This window comes from Paroedura picta, chromosome 9, assembly GCF_049243985.1.
Source record: "Paroedura picta isolate Pp20150507F chromosome 9, Ppicta_v3.0, whole genome shotgun sequence".
NCBI lineage: Eukaryota > Metazoa > Chordata > Lepidosauria > Squamata > Gekkonidae > Paroedura > Paroedura picta.
In genome coordinates, this window is record NC_135377.1 from 8,481,077 (window position 1) to 8,498,157 (window position 17,081).

Here is a 17,081-nt window from a genome sequence, read left to right on the forward strand (position 1 = left end):
CAAATGATATAAAATGGAGGGGAAATTCCAGATTTTCCGTGGTATTGCAAGAGCCCTTTAGTAGCAGGTTCACAGGTTTGGGATGCTCTCCAAACCAGCATTGTTTTGATGCCCAGCTGCTGACAATGCTCCGGAGCTGTTCTTTCTGCCTGGCTGATATATCCACTGTGTTCTTTTCTGGAGAAGAAGGTTCTGGCCGCCAACTTGTACACCTTATAATTTCTTACTTCAGCTGCTGCAATACCCTGTAAGTGGCAGCAGTAAAAAAGGGGAACGCAGTCTTGGGTTGTATCAACAGAGGAATTACATCGTGTTATAGTCCCACTGAGTACCACATTGGTCAGACCACTCCTGTAGTACTGTGTCAAGTTCTGGAGGCCAAAAAGGACATGGACAAAATAGAGGAGGAGAGTGACGAGGATGGTCCGGGGCCAGGGGACCAAGCCCTAGGAGGAGTGGCTGAGGGACTTGAGAATGTTCAGCCTGAAGAACAGGAGATTGAGAAGGGACATGACAGTTCTCTTGAAGTACTTGAAAATTTGTCACTTGGGAGCAGTTCCTGTTGGCAGCAGAGTATACGACCCTCTGTAATGGGTTTAAACTATGTGTAGAATGATTATCGGCTAGATATTGGGGGGAGGGGATTTCATGGTCAGAGTAGTTCAACAGTGGGATCAACGGCCTAGGGAGGTGATGAGCTCCCCCTCAATGGCGGTCTTTAAGCAGTGGCTGATGGATATTTATCCAGGATGCTTTAGGCTGATCCTGCATTGAGGGGGTTGGACTAGATGGCCTATATAGCCCTTCCAGCTCTCTGATTCCATGAATACAAGCCAGTGTAATGTTTTCAGTGTCACCCATGTGTGTTTTAAATATCACTGGAATGACTGTTTCCCCCTCTGTGTCCGCAGCTATGGTGTGATTTTGACAAACGGATGCCCTTCGAGAATCAGACGTTCAATTCTTCCACCTCTTTTACAGACATTTGCTCCTACCCAGAGGTAAGTTTGGGCCCACTGCTTTGGAAACGCATCAGTCACCACAACTGTTCTCTCTTCCAAAACTCTAGGGGAGGAGACAGGTTGACATTTTCCATCTCTGAGACGTGTCCACACTACTAGAGTCATTGGGTAGGCCCTTGACCTTGAAGAGTCCCATGTATCTGGTAGCATTTTCACATGTGCAAGGGGAAAAATGGTAGAAGAAAGAACAGCTGGTTATGTACAAGCCCAGCCTGCTTACATTTCTGGAAACTGTGATAACCTTTCCTTTCTGCTTACCATCATTTGTTGATAGGGGTGCTAGACCCCCTCACGGTTGGGGTGGGGGTCACCTACTTCCAGGGTCCATGTCTCCATGGCAAACCAGCAGACTGGTGCAGAGGGGATTTATCCCTTTAAAAAGGGAGGGACACTCACCATTTGGCAATGGGAGCGTTAGGGTAACATTCTGGTTTGCGGGCAAGACCTCGATGGTTGTAGCAAATTCTACCATTGAGTTTCTGCCCAAAACCCAGAGTGACTCCTCTGATATGCCTATGTCACTTCTGCATCACATTGGATGTCACATGGGCATGTTGTTGACATATCGGATGCTCCCAGTAAGCCCACACTCCATCCCCTGCCAATTACTGCCTATTTTTTTCTTGTATCTGCAGTACTGGAAGGGAAATACAAGAAAATCCTATATGGGTGTGGCTATGGGTGCCATCTACCCCCCTCACTTTCCTTCTCTGGGAGATTATATTGGGGGGAATGGGTTGAGTTTGAGTTTGTACCGGGGTTTTGCCGTATCTTATGCATTTTTCTGTTGTGTTTTAAGGGGAAGTTTTACTTGAGTTTTTATACAGTCCTTGTAACCTGCCACGAGCCTTTTGGGAGTGGCGAGTAAAAAATATAATAATAATAATAATAATAATAATAATAATAATAATAATAATAATAATAATAATAATAATAATAATAATAATAATAATAATAATAATAATAATACCCCGAGAGATTCAGCACACATTAGATAATGTGCTTTAAATGCCCTTGAGTAGTGCATTATAAGCACATTGAAAGTGCAGTATAACATAGTGGCAATTTGTACCATGGCAGAGTATTAGAACTGATTCCCCCCTGGAAAAAATCTCTTGTTTTGCAGTATTTCGTCTTCACCGGGATCCTGGCCATGGTGACCTGTGCCGTGTTCCTCCGTCTCAATTCTGTCTTGAAACTAGCCGTGCTGCTCCTGATGATCGCCATCTACTGCTTCCTGACGGAGACCATCTATGCTTCCCTCTTCCTGCAATACGACAACTTCAATCACAATGGAGAGTAAGTGTGCCCCTAGTGGCCACCTGCATGCCTTGCACTTGGATGGGGCGCACTTTTTTCAGGGTTGGGGTAGGGTGGCTTGTCTCCAGGTGGGAGATGGAGTTCTCTTAGACCTGTTCTCATAGAGTTCTCTTAGAGCTCTATCTGCCACCCACCTACTTCACGGGATGTCTATTTGGGGAGAAGAAGAGAAAGGCCTAGATGGCCTGTATGGCTCCTTCCAACTCTATGATTCTATGATTCTATTAAAGGTGTTCGTAAGCTGAGTGCAATGCCATAGAGGCCCCCCCCCTTCCAAATCAGCCATTTTTTCCTGGGGGGAACTGATCTCTGGCACATGGGAATCAGTTGTAATCCCATGAGATCTCCAGCCTTCCCCTCTTAGAGGTTGGAACCCCTAACTCTTTTGCTTTTCAAGTGGTGGTCCTTGGGTTGCATGCCTGACTCTCCACATAGAAAACTAGCATGTCAGGAGAAAGAGGCCAATGTAAGACTTCTCCTTAGCAGGCTGACTTTCTGCAAGCATAAGAACATCAGAAGAGCCCTACTGGATTAGATTTGTGGTTCATCTACCCCAGCATCCTGTCTCACGTAGTAGCCAACCAGTTCCTCTGGAGGCCCAACAACAGGGCATAGAGGCCGAGGCCTTCCCCTGAGGTGGGGTTGCCAGCTCTGGGCTGGGAGATACCTGGAGACTTTGGGGATGGAGCTGGAATTAGGCAGGATATGGGACTATAACGTTATGAAGTCCACCCTCCAAAGCAGCCAATTTATTCAGGGGAACTGATCTCTGTCACCTGGAGATGAGCCATAATTCTGGGGGATTCCCAGGTCCCACCTGGGGACTGGCATCCCTACTCTGAGGATCTTCCCTTCCAGAAATCTTGAAACCCCCTTCTAACTCCTACCCCATAGCAGACAGAAGTTACACCTTCTGGAGAAAGATTCACCATTCCACTGAGTGTATAAGCAGTCCTTCACGCACCTGCCCATTATTTCTTCAAATAAGGAAAAGTACGACAACCAGGAGAAATATCGACCTTGACCTGAATCGTCTCATATCTAGACAAGATAATTCTGCAGCCATGCTGGAAATATCTCATCACCTCCAAATGTAATGCCTCGGTGAGAGAAAGCAGCCTTATTAGAGAGCTTCAAATAAGAAAAATGACAGGATGGTGGGTTTGATGTGCCAGTCTTTGATTATTATTTCAGGCGGGTTATCCAGCAACCTCTGGCAAGGTAGGAGGGTCAGTGGCAAAGTAGTGGAGAACGGATCCGGGAAAATGATGCAAAGCTTCAGAGAAGCTATATTTTTCCCCTTCCAGAAAGAATACAGTGTATTCTTGAAAGCCAAGTGGTGTGGTGGTTGGAAGTGTAGGACTAGGATCCGGGAGAACCAAAATGGAATCCCCTCTTGTGCTATAGAAGCTTTCTGGGTGATCTTGGACCGGTCACCTTCTTGCCCTAACCTACTTCACAGGGTTGTTATGAGGATAAAATGAAGACGAGGAGAATGATGTAAGCCACTTTGGGTTCCCCAGAGTGGAAAAGACGGAGTGTAAATTAATTAAATAAATAAAACAATAAGGAAATACAGCAAACCAGCACTTTTAGTTTGAGGGAATTCTGCACTGAGAACATAAGAAGAGCCCTGCTGGATCGAACCAATGGTCCATGGCCAACTAGTTCCTCTGGAGAGCCAGTAACAGGGTATAGAGGCCAAGGCCTTCCTAAGGACATGAGCCCTGCTGGATCAGACCAGTGGTTCATCTAGTCCAGCATCCTGTCTCACACAGTGGCCAACCAGTTCCTCTGAAGTGTCAACAATGGGGTACAGAGGCTGAGGCCTTCAAAAAGACATCAGATGAACCCTGCTGGATCAGTCTCCATCTAGTCCAGCATCCTGTATCAGTGGCCAACCAGGGCATAGAGGCCAAGGCCTTCATAAGAACATGAGAAGAGTCCTGCTGGATCAGTCCAGTGGTGTATCTAGTTCAACATCCTGCCTCAGTGGCCAACCTGGGCATAGAGGCCAAGGCCTTCTTAAGGACATGAGCCCTGCTGGATCAGACCAATGGTCCATCTAGTCCAGCATCCTGTCTCACACAGTGGCCAACCAGTTCCTCTGGAGGGCCAACAACAAGGCATCTGTCCAACAAAGCTCTTTCACCGTTATAGCATTTTAAAACATTGACTCCACATGCCTGAGTCTATATTAGTCAGAGTAACATTTTTTGGAGAAATGCTGTCATTCCTTCAAAAATGGTTCGTGAGCAAGTTTTTTTTTTTGATGATCAAGAACCTTTTGTTTGCCTGACTCTGATCTCTTATGTCACAATAAACATGGAACGGTTAACAATCCCATTGAACCTCATTCTATTCCTTTTGGATTTTTCCAGCACAGATTTCCTGGGAACAAAGGAAGCCTCCTTGCTTCTAATGGCCATGTTTCTGCTCGCTGTATTTTATCACGGCCAACAGGTAGGACAAACATACCTGTTTTCACATTTTCTGTGCATCACGATTTATGTCAACATCTATGACAAACTGAAGCATGCTCAGAGGAGGGCAACAAAGATGGTGAGGGTTTTGGAGACCAAGACATATGAGGAAAGGTTGGGGGAGCTTGGTCTGTTTATCCTGGAGAGGAGACAGCTGAGAGGGGATCTGATAACTGTCTTCAAGTATTTAAAAGGCTGCCTTAAAGAGGATGGAGCAGAGTTGTTCTCTCTTGCCCCAAAGGGACAGACGAGAACCAATGGGATGAAATTGATGCAAAAGAAATCCCATCTAAACATCCGGAAGAAGTTCCTGAAAGTTAGAGAGGTTTCTCAGTGGAACAGGCTTCCTCGGGAGGTGGTGGGTTCTCCATCTTTGGAAATTTTTAAGCAGAAACTGGATAGCCATGTGACGGAGAGGCTGATTCTGTGAAGGCTCAAGGGGGCGGCAGGTGACAGTAGACGAGCAGTAGGGCTGTGAGTGTCCTGCATAGTGCAGGGGGTTGGACTAGATGACCCAGGAGGTCCCTTCCAACTCTATGATTCTATGATTGGCTGATCCCGTAGACTGAGTTAATATATGGCAGTGTTTCTCCACCTCATGGGGATGTTGTAGAATAGAAAGCAGGATGCAAAGGATTAAAAAGCCTTGTCACAAATGCAGTTATCTTGTATCCTGGCCCCGTGCAAACAGAGTGCTCTCTTGTACTGGAGGACATGTGACTACCTGTTGCATATAGTTCAACCATTGGGCTTATTAAAAAAGACTCCCAAGTGATATAGAATCATAGACTCATAGGGGTGGAAGGGGCCCTACAGTTTACCTTGTCCAACCCCCTGCTTAGTTCAGGATACAGCCTACAGCATCCATGATAAGTAGCTGCCCAGCTGCTGCCTGAAGACTGCCAGCAAGGGGGAGTTCACCACCTCCTTAGGCAGCCAATTCCAGTGCTGAACTATATGAAATACATTTTCCTTGTACCTCGTACCATTCTCCACATAGTTTAAGCCCTTTACTGCGGGTTCTACCCTCTGCTGCCAACAGGAACCGCTCCCTGCCCTCCTCCAAGTGAAAACCTTTCAAAAACTTCAAGAGAGCCATCCTGTCCCCTCTCCACCTCCTCTTCTCCAGGCTGAACCTTCCCAAATCCCTCAGCCTTTTCCAAGAGGGCTTGGTGTTTCCGAGTCCTTCTGAGGAGCAGGCCACCCAGACTTTTGTCTGCTGAACTGGATCATGTCCCTTCAGACTGTGCTTTGTGGCAAAGGACTGTGGGAGAATCAACCGTTCTGAGTGGAACATTTGCTGGCGATTCATGATAAGGATCCACATGAAACAAACACCAGAGACTCCCCTTCCCGAAAGCAGGGCCTGCGAACGAAAATCTTTATGGATACCGATAAATTTTGAGATAATGTGCAGCCCTAATGCTCGCCAAGACTTCTTTATAACTCAATTTATCTTGGTAAAACCTGAACCGGCCAAGAGAGCTGGCTCACTTATTCTCGGATTTATGTCTCCTGCCGTCAATATGTCTAGAGGATGTCTTCTGCAAAGCCCCAAATTAAGGGCAAGTGAGAGCTTAATTAGTTATCTTTGGCATTAAGAATCAATCATAAACTTCTAAGCCAGGGATTTCGCGTACCCTGAAAGCAACGATTCCAGAGTCTGAATGCGATATTCTCTTAACGTCATTACTCTGCACTTCGGCTTTTAGAGGTATTTTAAAAACACATTAAATAAAAACCCCTCCAAAGGAAAAAAATTTTTTAAAGATGCAGGCCGAAAGTGTAGAAGGAGGTTTTATTTTCATGCTAAGAGAGCCAGCTTGGTGTCGTGAATAAGAGCAGCAGTCTATAATCTGGAGGGCAGGGTGTTGTTTCTCCCCCTCCTCCACATGCAGCCAGCTGGTTGACTTTGGGCTCGTTGCAGTCCTGCTAGAGCTGTTCTCACAGAGCAGCTCTGTCAGAGCTCTCGCAGCCCCACCTACCTCACAGAGGGTGTGTTGTGGGGGGAGGAAAGGAAGGCGATTGTAAGCCACTTTGAGCCTCCTTCGGGTAGAGAAAAGTGGCATATAAGAACCAACTCTTCTTCTTCTTTAGTAATATCAGGACTCTCTCAGCCTCACCTCCCTCACAGGGGGTCTGTTGTGGGGAGAGGAAAGGGAAGGCGACTGTAAGCCGCTTTGAGACTCCTTCGGGTAGAGAAAAGTGGGGTACATATTCTTCTTTTTCTTCTAAAAGATAAGTGAGCTACAATTGAAACAAAAGCTAGTACAAGGCAAAAAAAGATGCCAAAAGTGGGGAAGATGTAACAGAGCTTTTAGAAAATCATGCAAAATATAGAGAAAGCAGGTAGAGTATTTCCCTTCCTACATGTTGTATAATACTAGAACATCAGGGCACCTATGTAGCATGAGTGTTTTGCCCTCCTTTTAGCTCACTGAATGGCAAAAGGAAATGGAAAGGGGAAAGGGGAAACCATAAGAACATAAGAGAAGCCATATTCACTCAAGACAATGGCCCATCTAGTCCAACACTGTGTCACACAGTGGCCAAAATCCAGAAGCTCTTTCAGTGTGCTCACCTCCAAGCACCAAGAATTCAGAGCATCCTTGTCCCTTACCTAGTGATCCAGCTGCTGACGGACCTCTGCCACCACCATCACCACCACCATGTCCTGTGAGTGAATTCCGTGGGGCATCTGTGGCCTTTTGTCTTAATGGATTCAGCCACAATCTAGAGCAGGGGTAGTCAACCTGTGGTCCTCCAGATGTTCAGGGACTACAATTCCCAGGAGCCCCTGCCAGCAAACACTGGCAGGGGCTTATGGGAATTGTAGTCCATGGACATCTGGAGGACCACAGGTTGACTACCCCCGATCTAAAGAACCTGCTGCTTCCATTGGTCCCCCTCCTGAGCATGAGTGAGTTCTCTCATGGTTTCTGCACTGGGGAGGGGGGTAGTCCACACGCCTACTCCTGCCTTAAACAGTCGCCTGCCTCTACCCCCCACCCCGCCCTCATTCCTTCTTGAGCCTACCTTTAAACATGGGTGGTGATGTCACTTCCAGAGAGATGTCACTTCCAGGGGCGTGGCCAGGAGTGTGGCCAGCTGACATCACTTCTGGCGCTCCTCAGAGCCTGAAAAGATATTTCTGGGGCTCCTGCATGCTCAAAAGCTTGAAATAGACTGCCCTAGATACCAAGAAGTACTTCTCTTGAATATTTCCCCCCCCACACACACACACACACATTGTGTCCCTAAGAGAATAAGCTATTCTCAACGATCAGCTTCGGTTGGGCTCTCATGGGTGCCTCACTTGAGCCCTGATCTTCTCTGCCAACATTTGAATTGAATCTGCAAAGGGAGGCTTCCCTCAGCAAGAGAAATCTCGCCCAGAGCCTCTTAAAACATCTTGAGCTTTTCAGCCTTCCTTCCTCCAGAGAAAGAGCACTTATCCTTGAGAGGTGATTGAGCTCTTTCCCTCGATGGAAAAAAAATCCCTCTGATTTTACGCAGCTGGCACTTTGTATAAAATGGGCTTCCTCCCAAAATGGCCACAACACCCTGGATGCGTTCCAGCGGCTGGGCTGAAAGGAAAGGTAAAGAAACAGATCATCCCAGTCCTCAGTCATGGGAACCTTAACAATATCCCACCCTCTAGCACTCTGTGGTGTTTGCAGGAGCCATCAGGTGAAAGATGGATGCAGCTATTTACCATTGCTGTCCCCAGGGTGGACCCAAAGGTGGGAGGGGAGCCTGGTGTCTACATCAAGATTCTCTGCTGAAAATTGGCAAAAGGGTATCTGTTGTGGGGACAGAAAGGGAAGGGGATTGTAAACCACTTTGAGCTGCCTTTGGGTGGAGAAGAGTGGCATATAAGAACCAACTTTTCTTCTTCAGTAATATCAGGGCTCTCTCAGCTTCCCCTCCCTCACAGGGTGTCTGTTGTGGGGAGAGGAAGGGAAGGGGATTGTAAGCCGCTTTGAGACTCCTTCGGGTAGAGAAAAGTGGCATATAAGAACCAATTCTTCTTCTTCTTTTTCAGTAATATCAGGGCACTCTCAGCCTCACCCACCTCACAGGGTGTCTGTTGTGGGGAGAGGAAGGGAAGGGGATTGTAAGCCGCTTTGAGACTCCTTCGGGTAGAGAAAAGTGGCATATAAGAACCAACTCTTCTTCTTCTTCAGTAATCTCAGGGCTCTCTCAGCCTCACCCACCTCACAGGGTGTCTGTTGTGGGGAGAGGAAGGGGATTGTAAGCCGCTTTGAGACTCCTTCGGGTAGAGAAAAGTGGCATATAAGAACCAATTCTTCTTCTTTTTCAGTAATCTCAGGGCTCTCTCAGCCTCACCCACCTCACAGGGTGTCTGTTGTGGGGAGAGGAAGGGAAGGGGATTGTAAGCCGCTTTGAGACTCCTTCGGGTAGAGAAAAGTGGCATATAAGAACCAATTCTTCTTCTTCTTTTTCAGTAATATCAGGGCTCTCTCAGCCTCACCCACCTCACAGGGTGTCTGTTGTGGGGAGAGGAAAGGGAAGGGGATTGTAAGCCACTTTGAGACTCCTTCCGGTAGGTGTTTTGCCGCAGCAGGAAACCAAGTCTGAAGGAGATGGAGCATTTATGGAACAAAAGTCAGATATCCTGTGCCAAGAGCATTACAATGCAAACCTATGCCCACTGTATTGTTTCGGCTTATTGAGCATCAACTAGACTTACTCTGCTGCTCACAGCTTTAACATTCCGATTTCCCTTTTCCTCCCCGCTGCAGCTTGAATACACGGCGCGACTCGACTTCCTCTGGCGTGGCCAGGCCAAAGAAGAAATCAACGAGATGAAGGAGTTGCGCGAGCACAACGAAAACATGCTGCGAAATATCCTGCCGAGTCATGTGGCCCGTCACTTCTTGGAAAAGGATCGTGATAATGAAGTAAATCGCATTTTTGACCTGATCTCCCGGCAGAATGTTCCGGTCCTGAAGGATGAACATGCAGCCAAAATCAGCTGCAGAACGCATAAAACAATAAGGGTCTTATATTAAAGGAGTCGAGTCAGGGAGCACTTGGCATGCTGTCATGGTAGCATGCCCAAGAAGGGGATTCTTGGCAAGTTGCACTTCAGCGCCACCACAGGCCCGAGGGTGGTATTACACAGGAGCTTATGAAGGGCCTGCTGAACTGAGGGCTAGATCAGGGGTAGTAAAACTGTGTCCCTCCAGATAATAGAATCATAGAATCATAGAATCATAGAGTTGGAAGGGACCTCATGGGTCATCTAGTCCAACCCCCTGCACTATGCAGGACACTCACATCCCAATCGCTCATCTACTGTAACCTGCCACCCCTTTGCTTTCACAGAATCAGTGTTTGCTGGCAGCGTCTCATGGGAATTGTAGTCCATACATATCTGGTGGGCCGCAGTTTGACTATCCCTGGGCTAGATGATTTCTACCTGGTGTTATAATTCTGCAGGCCCTATCATAGGTTTTTTTCCCCCATTAATTAATTTATTATTGTCCTTCTTTCTCCCTGAGACTTGAGGTGGATTACAGAGAAAAAAGTCCAACCCATCAACAGGGTTTGGCATCCAATAGAAATCTGGATGCAACCAGGGGCCGCGGAAGTTTATCTCCTCTTTTTGTCACCGCCTAATCCCATTTCTTCTCCTGTTTCCTTATCAAATGTTTTTCCACCTATCCCCCAGGAGCTCTATTCTCAGTCCTACGATGCGGTGGGCGTCATGTTTGCCTCCATCCCCGGCTTTGCCGACTTCTATTCCCAGACGGAGATGAACAACCAGGGAGTCGAGTGCTTGCGCCTGCTGAACGAAATCATTGCCGACTTCGACGAGGTAAATCGGTAGACCAAGGAGGGGAGCCTTGGAAACCCTGTGGCCAAAGTGTGGCTCTCCAGATGCCCCTGGGGCTCATGGGAATTGTAGTCCATGGACATCTGGAGAGCCACACTTTGGCCATTTCTGACCTACAGGGCCACCATCCGTCACCTGTGACTTGATGGCACATTTCTACCACTATCCCCCCGAGGGAGGCAGAGAGGCTAGGAGAAGAGGAGTGAAAGAGGAGTGAAGGTGTGCAGAGAAGGGAATGAGTGACAGAGAATGGTCAGAGAATGGGTGGTATACAAATCTAGACAAATAAATAAATAAATAAATAAATAAATAAATAAATAAATAAATAAATAAATAAATAAATAAATAAATGAATGAATGAATGAATGAATGAATGAATGAATGAATGAATAAATAAATGAATAAATGAATAAATAAATGTGTGTGTGGTCTGCAGAGCAGAAAAAGGCTAGGTAAAGGTAAAGGTATCCCCTGTGCAAGCACCGAGTCATGTCTGACCCTTGGGGTGACGCCCTCTAGCGTTTTCATGGCAGACTCAATACGGGGTGGTTTGCCAGTGCCTTCCCCAGTCATTACCGTTTACCCCCCAGCAAGCTGGGTACTCATTTTACCGACCTCGGAAGGATGGAAGGCTGAGTCAACCTTGAGCCGGCTGCTGGGATCGAACTCCCGGCCTCATGGGCAAGCTTTCAGACGGCTGCCTTACCACTCTGCGCCACAAGAGGCTCTTAGAAAAAGGCTATAGTCATATTTAACTTAAAATGCAGATTTAATAGAGCTGTGCAGCCAAATCTTTTCCTGAGCGCACCCATCCAGTGATAAGTTGCGCCATGTTGGGATTGTTTTAAAGTCTTTTAATGGGTATTTTAATGGGGATAGGACTGCTGTGACCCGCCACAAGCCTACGGGGAGTGGCGGGATATAAATCCAATTAATAATAATAATAATAATAATAATAATAATAATAATAATAATAATAATAATAATAATAATAATAATAATAATGGTCAATATGCACATACAACCCATTCCCGTTGTGCCGAATATAATAACTTTTGCATTTGAAAACCAAGGGAGGCTCATTGGAGTCTGTCTCCTCCAGAGTTCCATTTTTTGCATTCCATTTGTTTTTGTTGTGTGTTCGAGTTCTCCCTGGTTGTCTCTGTTTGGGCCTGGGATGCTCAGATATTGGCAGAAGGACCGTGCGGGACAAAACGCCTTGTGGTGCAAAATGGCAGGGCTGGGCAACTGCTTGAAAGGGAATTTACACAGTGGTCGACTGCTCCAGGTTGCTCATATTGGGCTGGCTGAGAATGGCACCTGCTTGCCCTTAGACCTGGTTCCCATTGGATGCTACGTAGGCTGTTGCTTGGAAGCATTTTCTCAGAAGTAGGTCCCTTCCCAGGTAGAATCTCCAGCTTTCCATTTCAATCCTGAACAAGATAACGTTCCTGGCCACGCCGATATTTTTTTTAATCTCGACGTGACATTTTGAACAGTTGTACAAATCTGCAGAGATCTCCAAAACTAGGGCATGACAGAGGTACCCTTTAAGAACTGGGAATGCAACAGCCGATGAGACAGACTTTACGCTGCTGTAATGCAGTGGGAAGATATTTCTAATCGCCTTTCGGCTGCTTTTCAAGCACGGCAAACTGACAGCGCTCTCTCTCTCTCGCTGCGCCTGCTGGAATGAGAACAGAATTTAAAGCCCGCGTTCCTGTCCAGTTATCAATCTATTGGGATTTCAACTGCAGAGATGCAGTAAAAATGTTACCGTTTGATAACAAAAAGAACAAACGCTGTAAAGAAAAGAAATTAAAGGCTGCAATACGACGTTGGCAGAGTATTCTCACCATCCCTCTGCAGATCTAAGATCAAACATGGGATCATGGAAAGCTTAGTGAGATTCCCCCCCCCCTCTCAGAAAACAAACAAAAAGCCAAGAACTGCAGTTTTAATGAAAAAGAGGCATCGCCTTGCAAGATGCAGTACCTAGACTGGAGGGAGGAGGGTCTGGTAGAACGTCTAATTGTGCTTGTTAATGATTGGGTGTGGAAGGAGGAGAAGGTGAGTGGCAAGGTGGGCAACTGAAAGGAAGATGCATAATCCCCTGAACAAACAATCATAGAATCATAGAGTCGGAAGGGACCTCCTGGGTCATCTAGTCCAACCCCCTGCACTAGGCAGGACACTCACAACCCTATCACTCATCTACTGTAACCTGCCACCCCCTTAAGCCTTCACAGAATCAGCCTCTCCGTCAGATGGCTCTCCAGCCTCTGTTTAACAATCTCCAAAGATGGAGAACCCACCACCTCCCGAGGAAGCCTGTTCCACTGAGAAACCGCTCTGACTATCAGGAACTTCTTCCGGAGGTTTAGATGGGATTTCTTTTGAATTAACTTCATCCCATTGGTTCTGGTCTGTCCCTCTCGGGCAAGAGAGAACAACTCTGCTCCATCCTCCACATGGCACCCTTTTAAATACTTTAAGATCATTATCAGATCCCCTCTCAGTCATCTCCTCTCCAGGCTAAACAGACCAAGCTCCCCCAACCTTTCTTCATATGTCTTGGTCTCCAAACCCCTCACCATCTTTGTTGCCCTCCTCTGGTCATGCTCCACTTTGTCAACATCCCTCTTCAACTGGGGTGCCCAAAACTGAACACAGGACTCCAAGTGAGGCCGGTTGTGTGAGTGAGCAATTGAATATCCCAACGAACATTCCAATCCTTGATAGAGACTGGCAAGGGAGATGTGAACAGAACTGGCAGGGGATCAAGAATCTCTTATGTAGAGATGAATACATGGTCACGTGAATTGCATTGTTCATGCCAACATTGCCCCATAGACTCAAAGGCAGGTGCATGGCACATGGCCAAAGACATCTCTGAGAGCTGACCGGGAGGCTATAACTCCCCCTTGAGTTATATTCCGGCTCTAAGATTCCACAGAATCTTAGAGCCGGAATACAGCCCATCTAGTTCCTGCTGAGAGTGGGTCACGTACCCATCAGTGGCTACCCCTCAAAAGTTTTGCATTAAGTGATCACCCTCTCCCTAATGTCTAGAACCCCCAAATATCTGCGGCTCTTGTCCTCCCAACATGCATCAGCAATCACGCCCAGCCCCAAAGAGAATTGAAATTTGAGGGCTAGGCTGCATAATTTCCCTCTTGCGAGATCTCATTAGCTGCCACATTCATTTGAGCTCATCGGAAGTGCTTCATTTCCTTGGCTTACTCGTCTTGATATTTTCATAAGGTACTATTACTGATTCCATTTCAGGGCTCATTTCCTTATCCTTCCTGGATCCTGCAAAGATACATGTGGGGTGAATGAAATCAGACTCCTCTGAGCCGTCGTTATAATGTCTGACCGCAAAGATAGATTTCCGCGGTTAAGTTTTCACAATTCAGAGATTGGGCCTCACTTGCAGGACATGTCAAATGTTTGTACTGCACATAACTTTAAGTAATTCCACGAAGAGAGGGGCTTGTTTTGCATTCTGGGCACGGCCGCAGTGACCTTGAGTGCAGGAGAGACTGCAGAGTCATGGTAGGAGATAGTCAGAGGCACAGCTTGGACTGTATCTGGAGCACGTCCAACATTTATCAGGCACCAGAGAATGCAGATTTTATGAACTGATGGAGGAATTCACGAAATCCAATCTTTCCTCTAACATAGAATCCGCACGTTCTCGCGTGTTGTCCAACGGGGGGGGGGGGAGCAAAGAAATAACCCTTAAGAATATCCTCTGGTGAGCTGTCATTTCTGGAGGATTTCTTTCAAGAGGTTTGGAGTACATCTGGAGATTTCCAGCTTGTTGTAGTTGTTAAGAAAAGTGGCTGCTAATCTGGGGAACCGGGTTTGATTCTTGCTCCTCCACATGCAGCCAGCTGACTGTGGACTCATCACAGTCCTGTTAGAGCTGTTCTCGCAGGTCAGTTCTGTCAGAGCTCTCTCAGTCCCACCTACCTCACAGGGTGCCTGTTGTGGGGGAGAGAGAGGAAAGGCAAATGAAAGCCATTTTGAGACTCTTCATCCATTGAAACCGGGGTATAAAAACCAACTCTTCTTCTCTACTGCCAATGATCATTACAGTGGTTAGAGAGTCAATGTGGCATAACAGTTAGCCTAGGACCTGAAAGAACCAAATTCAAATCTTCACTCAGCTCCTTCTATGTCCTCAGGCCAGTCACACAGGCAAGCCTACCTCACAGGATTGTTGTGCCCATAAGAGAGAACCATGCATTGATACATATCTTTATATCGTGCAAATTAGGCTGAGAGAGGGTTAGTAGCCCACAGCTCCCCAGTGAGCTTTCATAGCAGAGCGGACATTCGAACCCGGGTCTCCCAGATCCTAGTCTGGCACTCTGACCACTTGGTCAGCATACTCCAAGAAAGGGTAGGATGCAACAAGCAACTGTTGAAGTCATCACATGAAGAGATGTACAGAGTTCGAGCAAATGAAATTTAAGTCAGGGGAGGCACCATGGGAAACAGCCTTCTTGGTTGTGGCACCCAACTCTGGGGCTGTCTTTTCAGTGGGCCCATCTGCCCCCTCCTGCTGCCATTCTCCATCAGCATTTGCTCAGCCATCCCTCCTCCTCGTTCATTCCTTCTTGCTTTTATGCTTTTGCATGCGTATTTTCCTTGGAGAAGAGCCTAATGCTGGGAGCGATCGAGGGCAAAAGAAGAAGGGGACGACAGAGAACGAGGTGGCTGGATGGAGTCACTGAAGCAGTCGGTGCAAACTTAAATGGACTCCGGGGAATGGTAGAGGGCAGGAAGGCCTGGAGGATCATTGTCCACGGGGCCACAATGGGGTCGGACATGACTTAGCACCTAACAACAACAATGCGTATTTTAGCTCTGCGGTTTTTTTTTTTTTTTTTTACTGATGTGAGTTTTGTTGAGTTTAAGAGATTCTAAGATGTGGTTATTATTATGCAGGCTTTTGATTTTGATTTTTTTTTAGCTGTCTTGCTAGCCCTTATGATAACAGAAAATTGAGGTTAAAAATGGATAACAAATAAATAAATGGTTTAGCAACCATCGATGCTGTCTGGTTTGAATCTGTTGTGGATGATGAGCATTTTTTTACTACAGCTGGGCGGAAGGTTTCCCTCTTCCAAGAACCACCTTCTAGTTCATAAGCATTTGAAATTTGAGGGGTAGATAGGGAAGGAAATTTCAAAAGAAGAACAGCTGGGGCTTAATGCAAGGAAGAGCCAGATCAGAGGCAAAATACCCCGAAAGGTAGGAGCTCTTTGGAACAGGAGTCAGAGGAGAGCAACCGCAGGTGAGGAGATCAGAGTCAAACTCAGGACAGGTGCAAATCTAACAACACAGCAGAAAGGGCAGAGGGGAGAAGTTCCCATCACAGACTCCCAGTTCTCTGTATTGACTCTGGATGGCCATTCCACTCATGCCACACACGTTCGATAATGCACTTTTAATGTGCTTTTGCAGCTGGATGGCACAGGAGAGGAGGTTTCACCCCCCCCCCCCCATGATATGGCCTCAGTCTGATCTAGGGCTTCACTCCCTTGCTCATTTGTACAACCCAGATCGGTCTGAAGTCCTCAGTCAGGTTCGGGGAAATACTGCGACTGGCTTCCACTACTTGTTGTTGCTGATATCATGTCACTTCCGGTTTAAGAAAGTGACACAAGATATCTTTATTACCTCAAAACTCTATAATGGTTTTGCATTTGCGGTGATTCCTGTGGTTCTAGGACTTAGAAGCTCTGTGCTTTTATCATAGAGTTTCCAGCAATTCCTAGAGCTAACCTTGTTACTTCAGTGGGGGGTTTTTCGAGGGGGAGGAAGTGATATGATCCCATAGTGGAAATCACAACCCCCTCCAACTAGTCAGTGCTGTTGGATTTGAAAATGTGTTGATACCCCTGTATGAGCCCTTGTGGCGCAGGGTGGTAAGGCAGCAGACATGCAGTGTGAAAGGCTGGGAGTTCGATCCCAGCAGCCGGCTCAAGGTTGACTCAGCCTTCCATCCTTCCGAGGTCGGTAAAATGAGTACCCAGCTTGCTTGCTGGGGGGGTAAATGGTAATGACTGGGGAAGGCACTGGCAAACCACCCCGTATTGAGTCTGCCATGAAAACGCTGGAGGGCGTCACCCCAAGGGTCAGACATGACTCGGTGCTTGCACAGGGGATACCTTTACCTTTACCTCTGTAGGTGGCTATATATTGCTAACCAAAACTGAGATTTTGTCATTGTTCTTGGCAGGAGGATAGTATCAAGGAACCAGGGGAGGGCATGATTTTGAAGCGATTCAGTTGAGCCCTCGAAACATTTCTCGTGATATTTTCAAGTAATCAAAAAAAAATTGCTTGCAGAACCCAAATCCTTTTGTAAACGCAAAC

The 17,081-nt window shown here is 46.8% G+C and overlaps 1 protein-coding gene across 2 annotated transcripts in view; it reads left to right on the forward strand.

The window, feature by feature from the left end:
- Window positions 1-17,081, forward strand: part of ADCY8 (adenylate cyclase 8) — a 114,320-nt gene that overhangs the window by 93,268 nt on the left and 3,971 nt on the right. For both annotated transcript variants that reach the window (XM_077351491.1, XM_077351492.1), the window contains 5 exons: window positions 912-1,001; window positions 2,149-2,321; window positions 4,724-4,805; window positions 9,592-9,750; window positions 10,524-10,670. In XM_077351491.1, coding sequence (XP_077207606.1) covers window positions 912-1,001; window positions 2,149-2,321; window positions 4,724-4,805; window positions 9,592-9,750; window positions 10,524-10,670 — 651 coding nt within the window. The remainder of the gene's footprint in view (window positions 1-911; window positions 1,002-2,148; window positions 2,322-4,723; window positions 4,806-9,591; window positions 9,751-10,523; window positions 10,671-17,081) is intronic.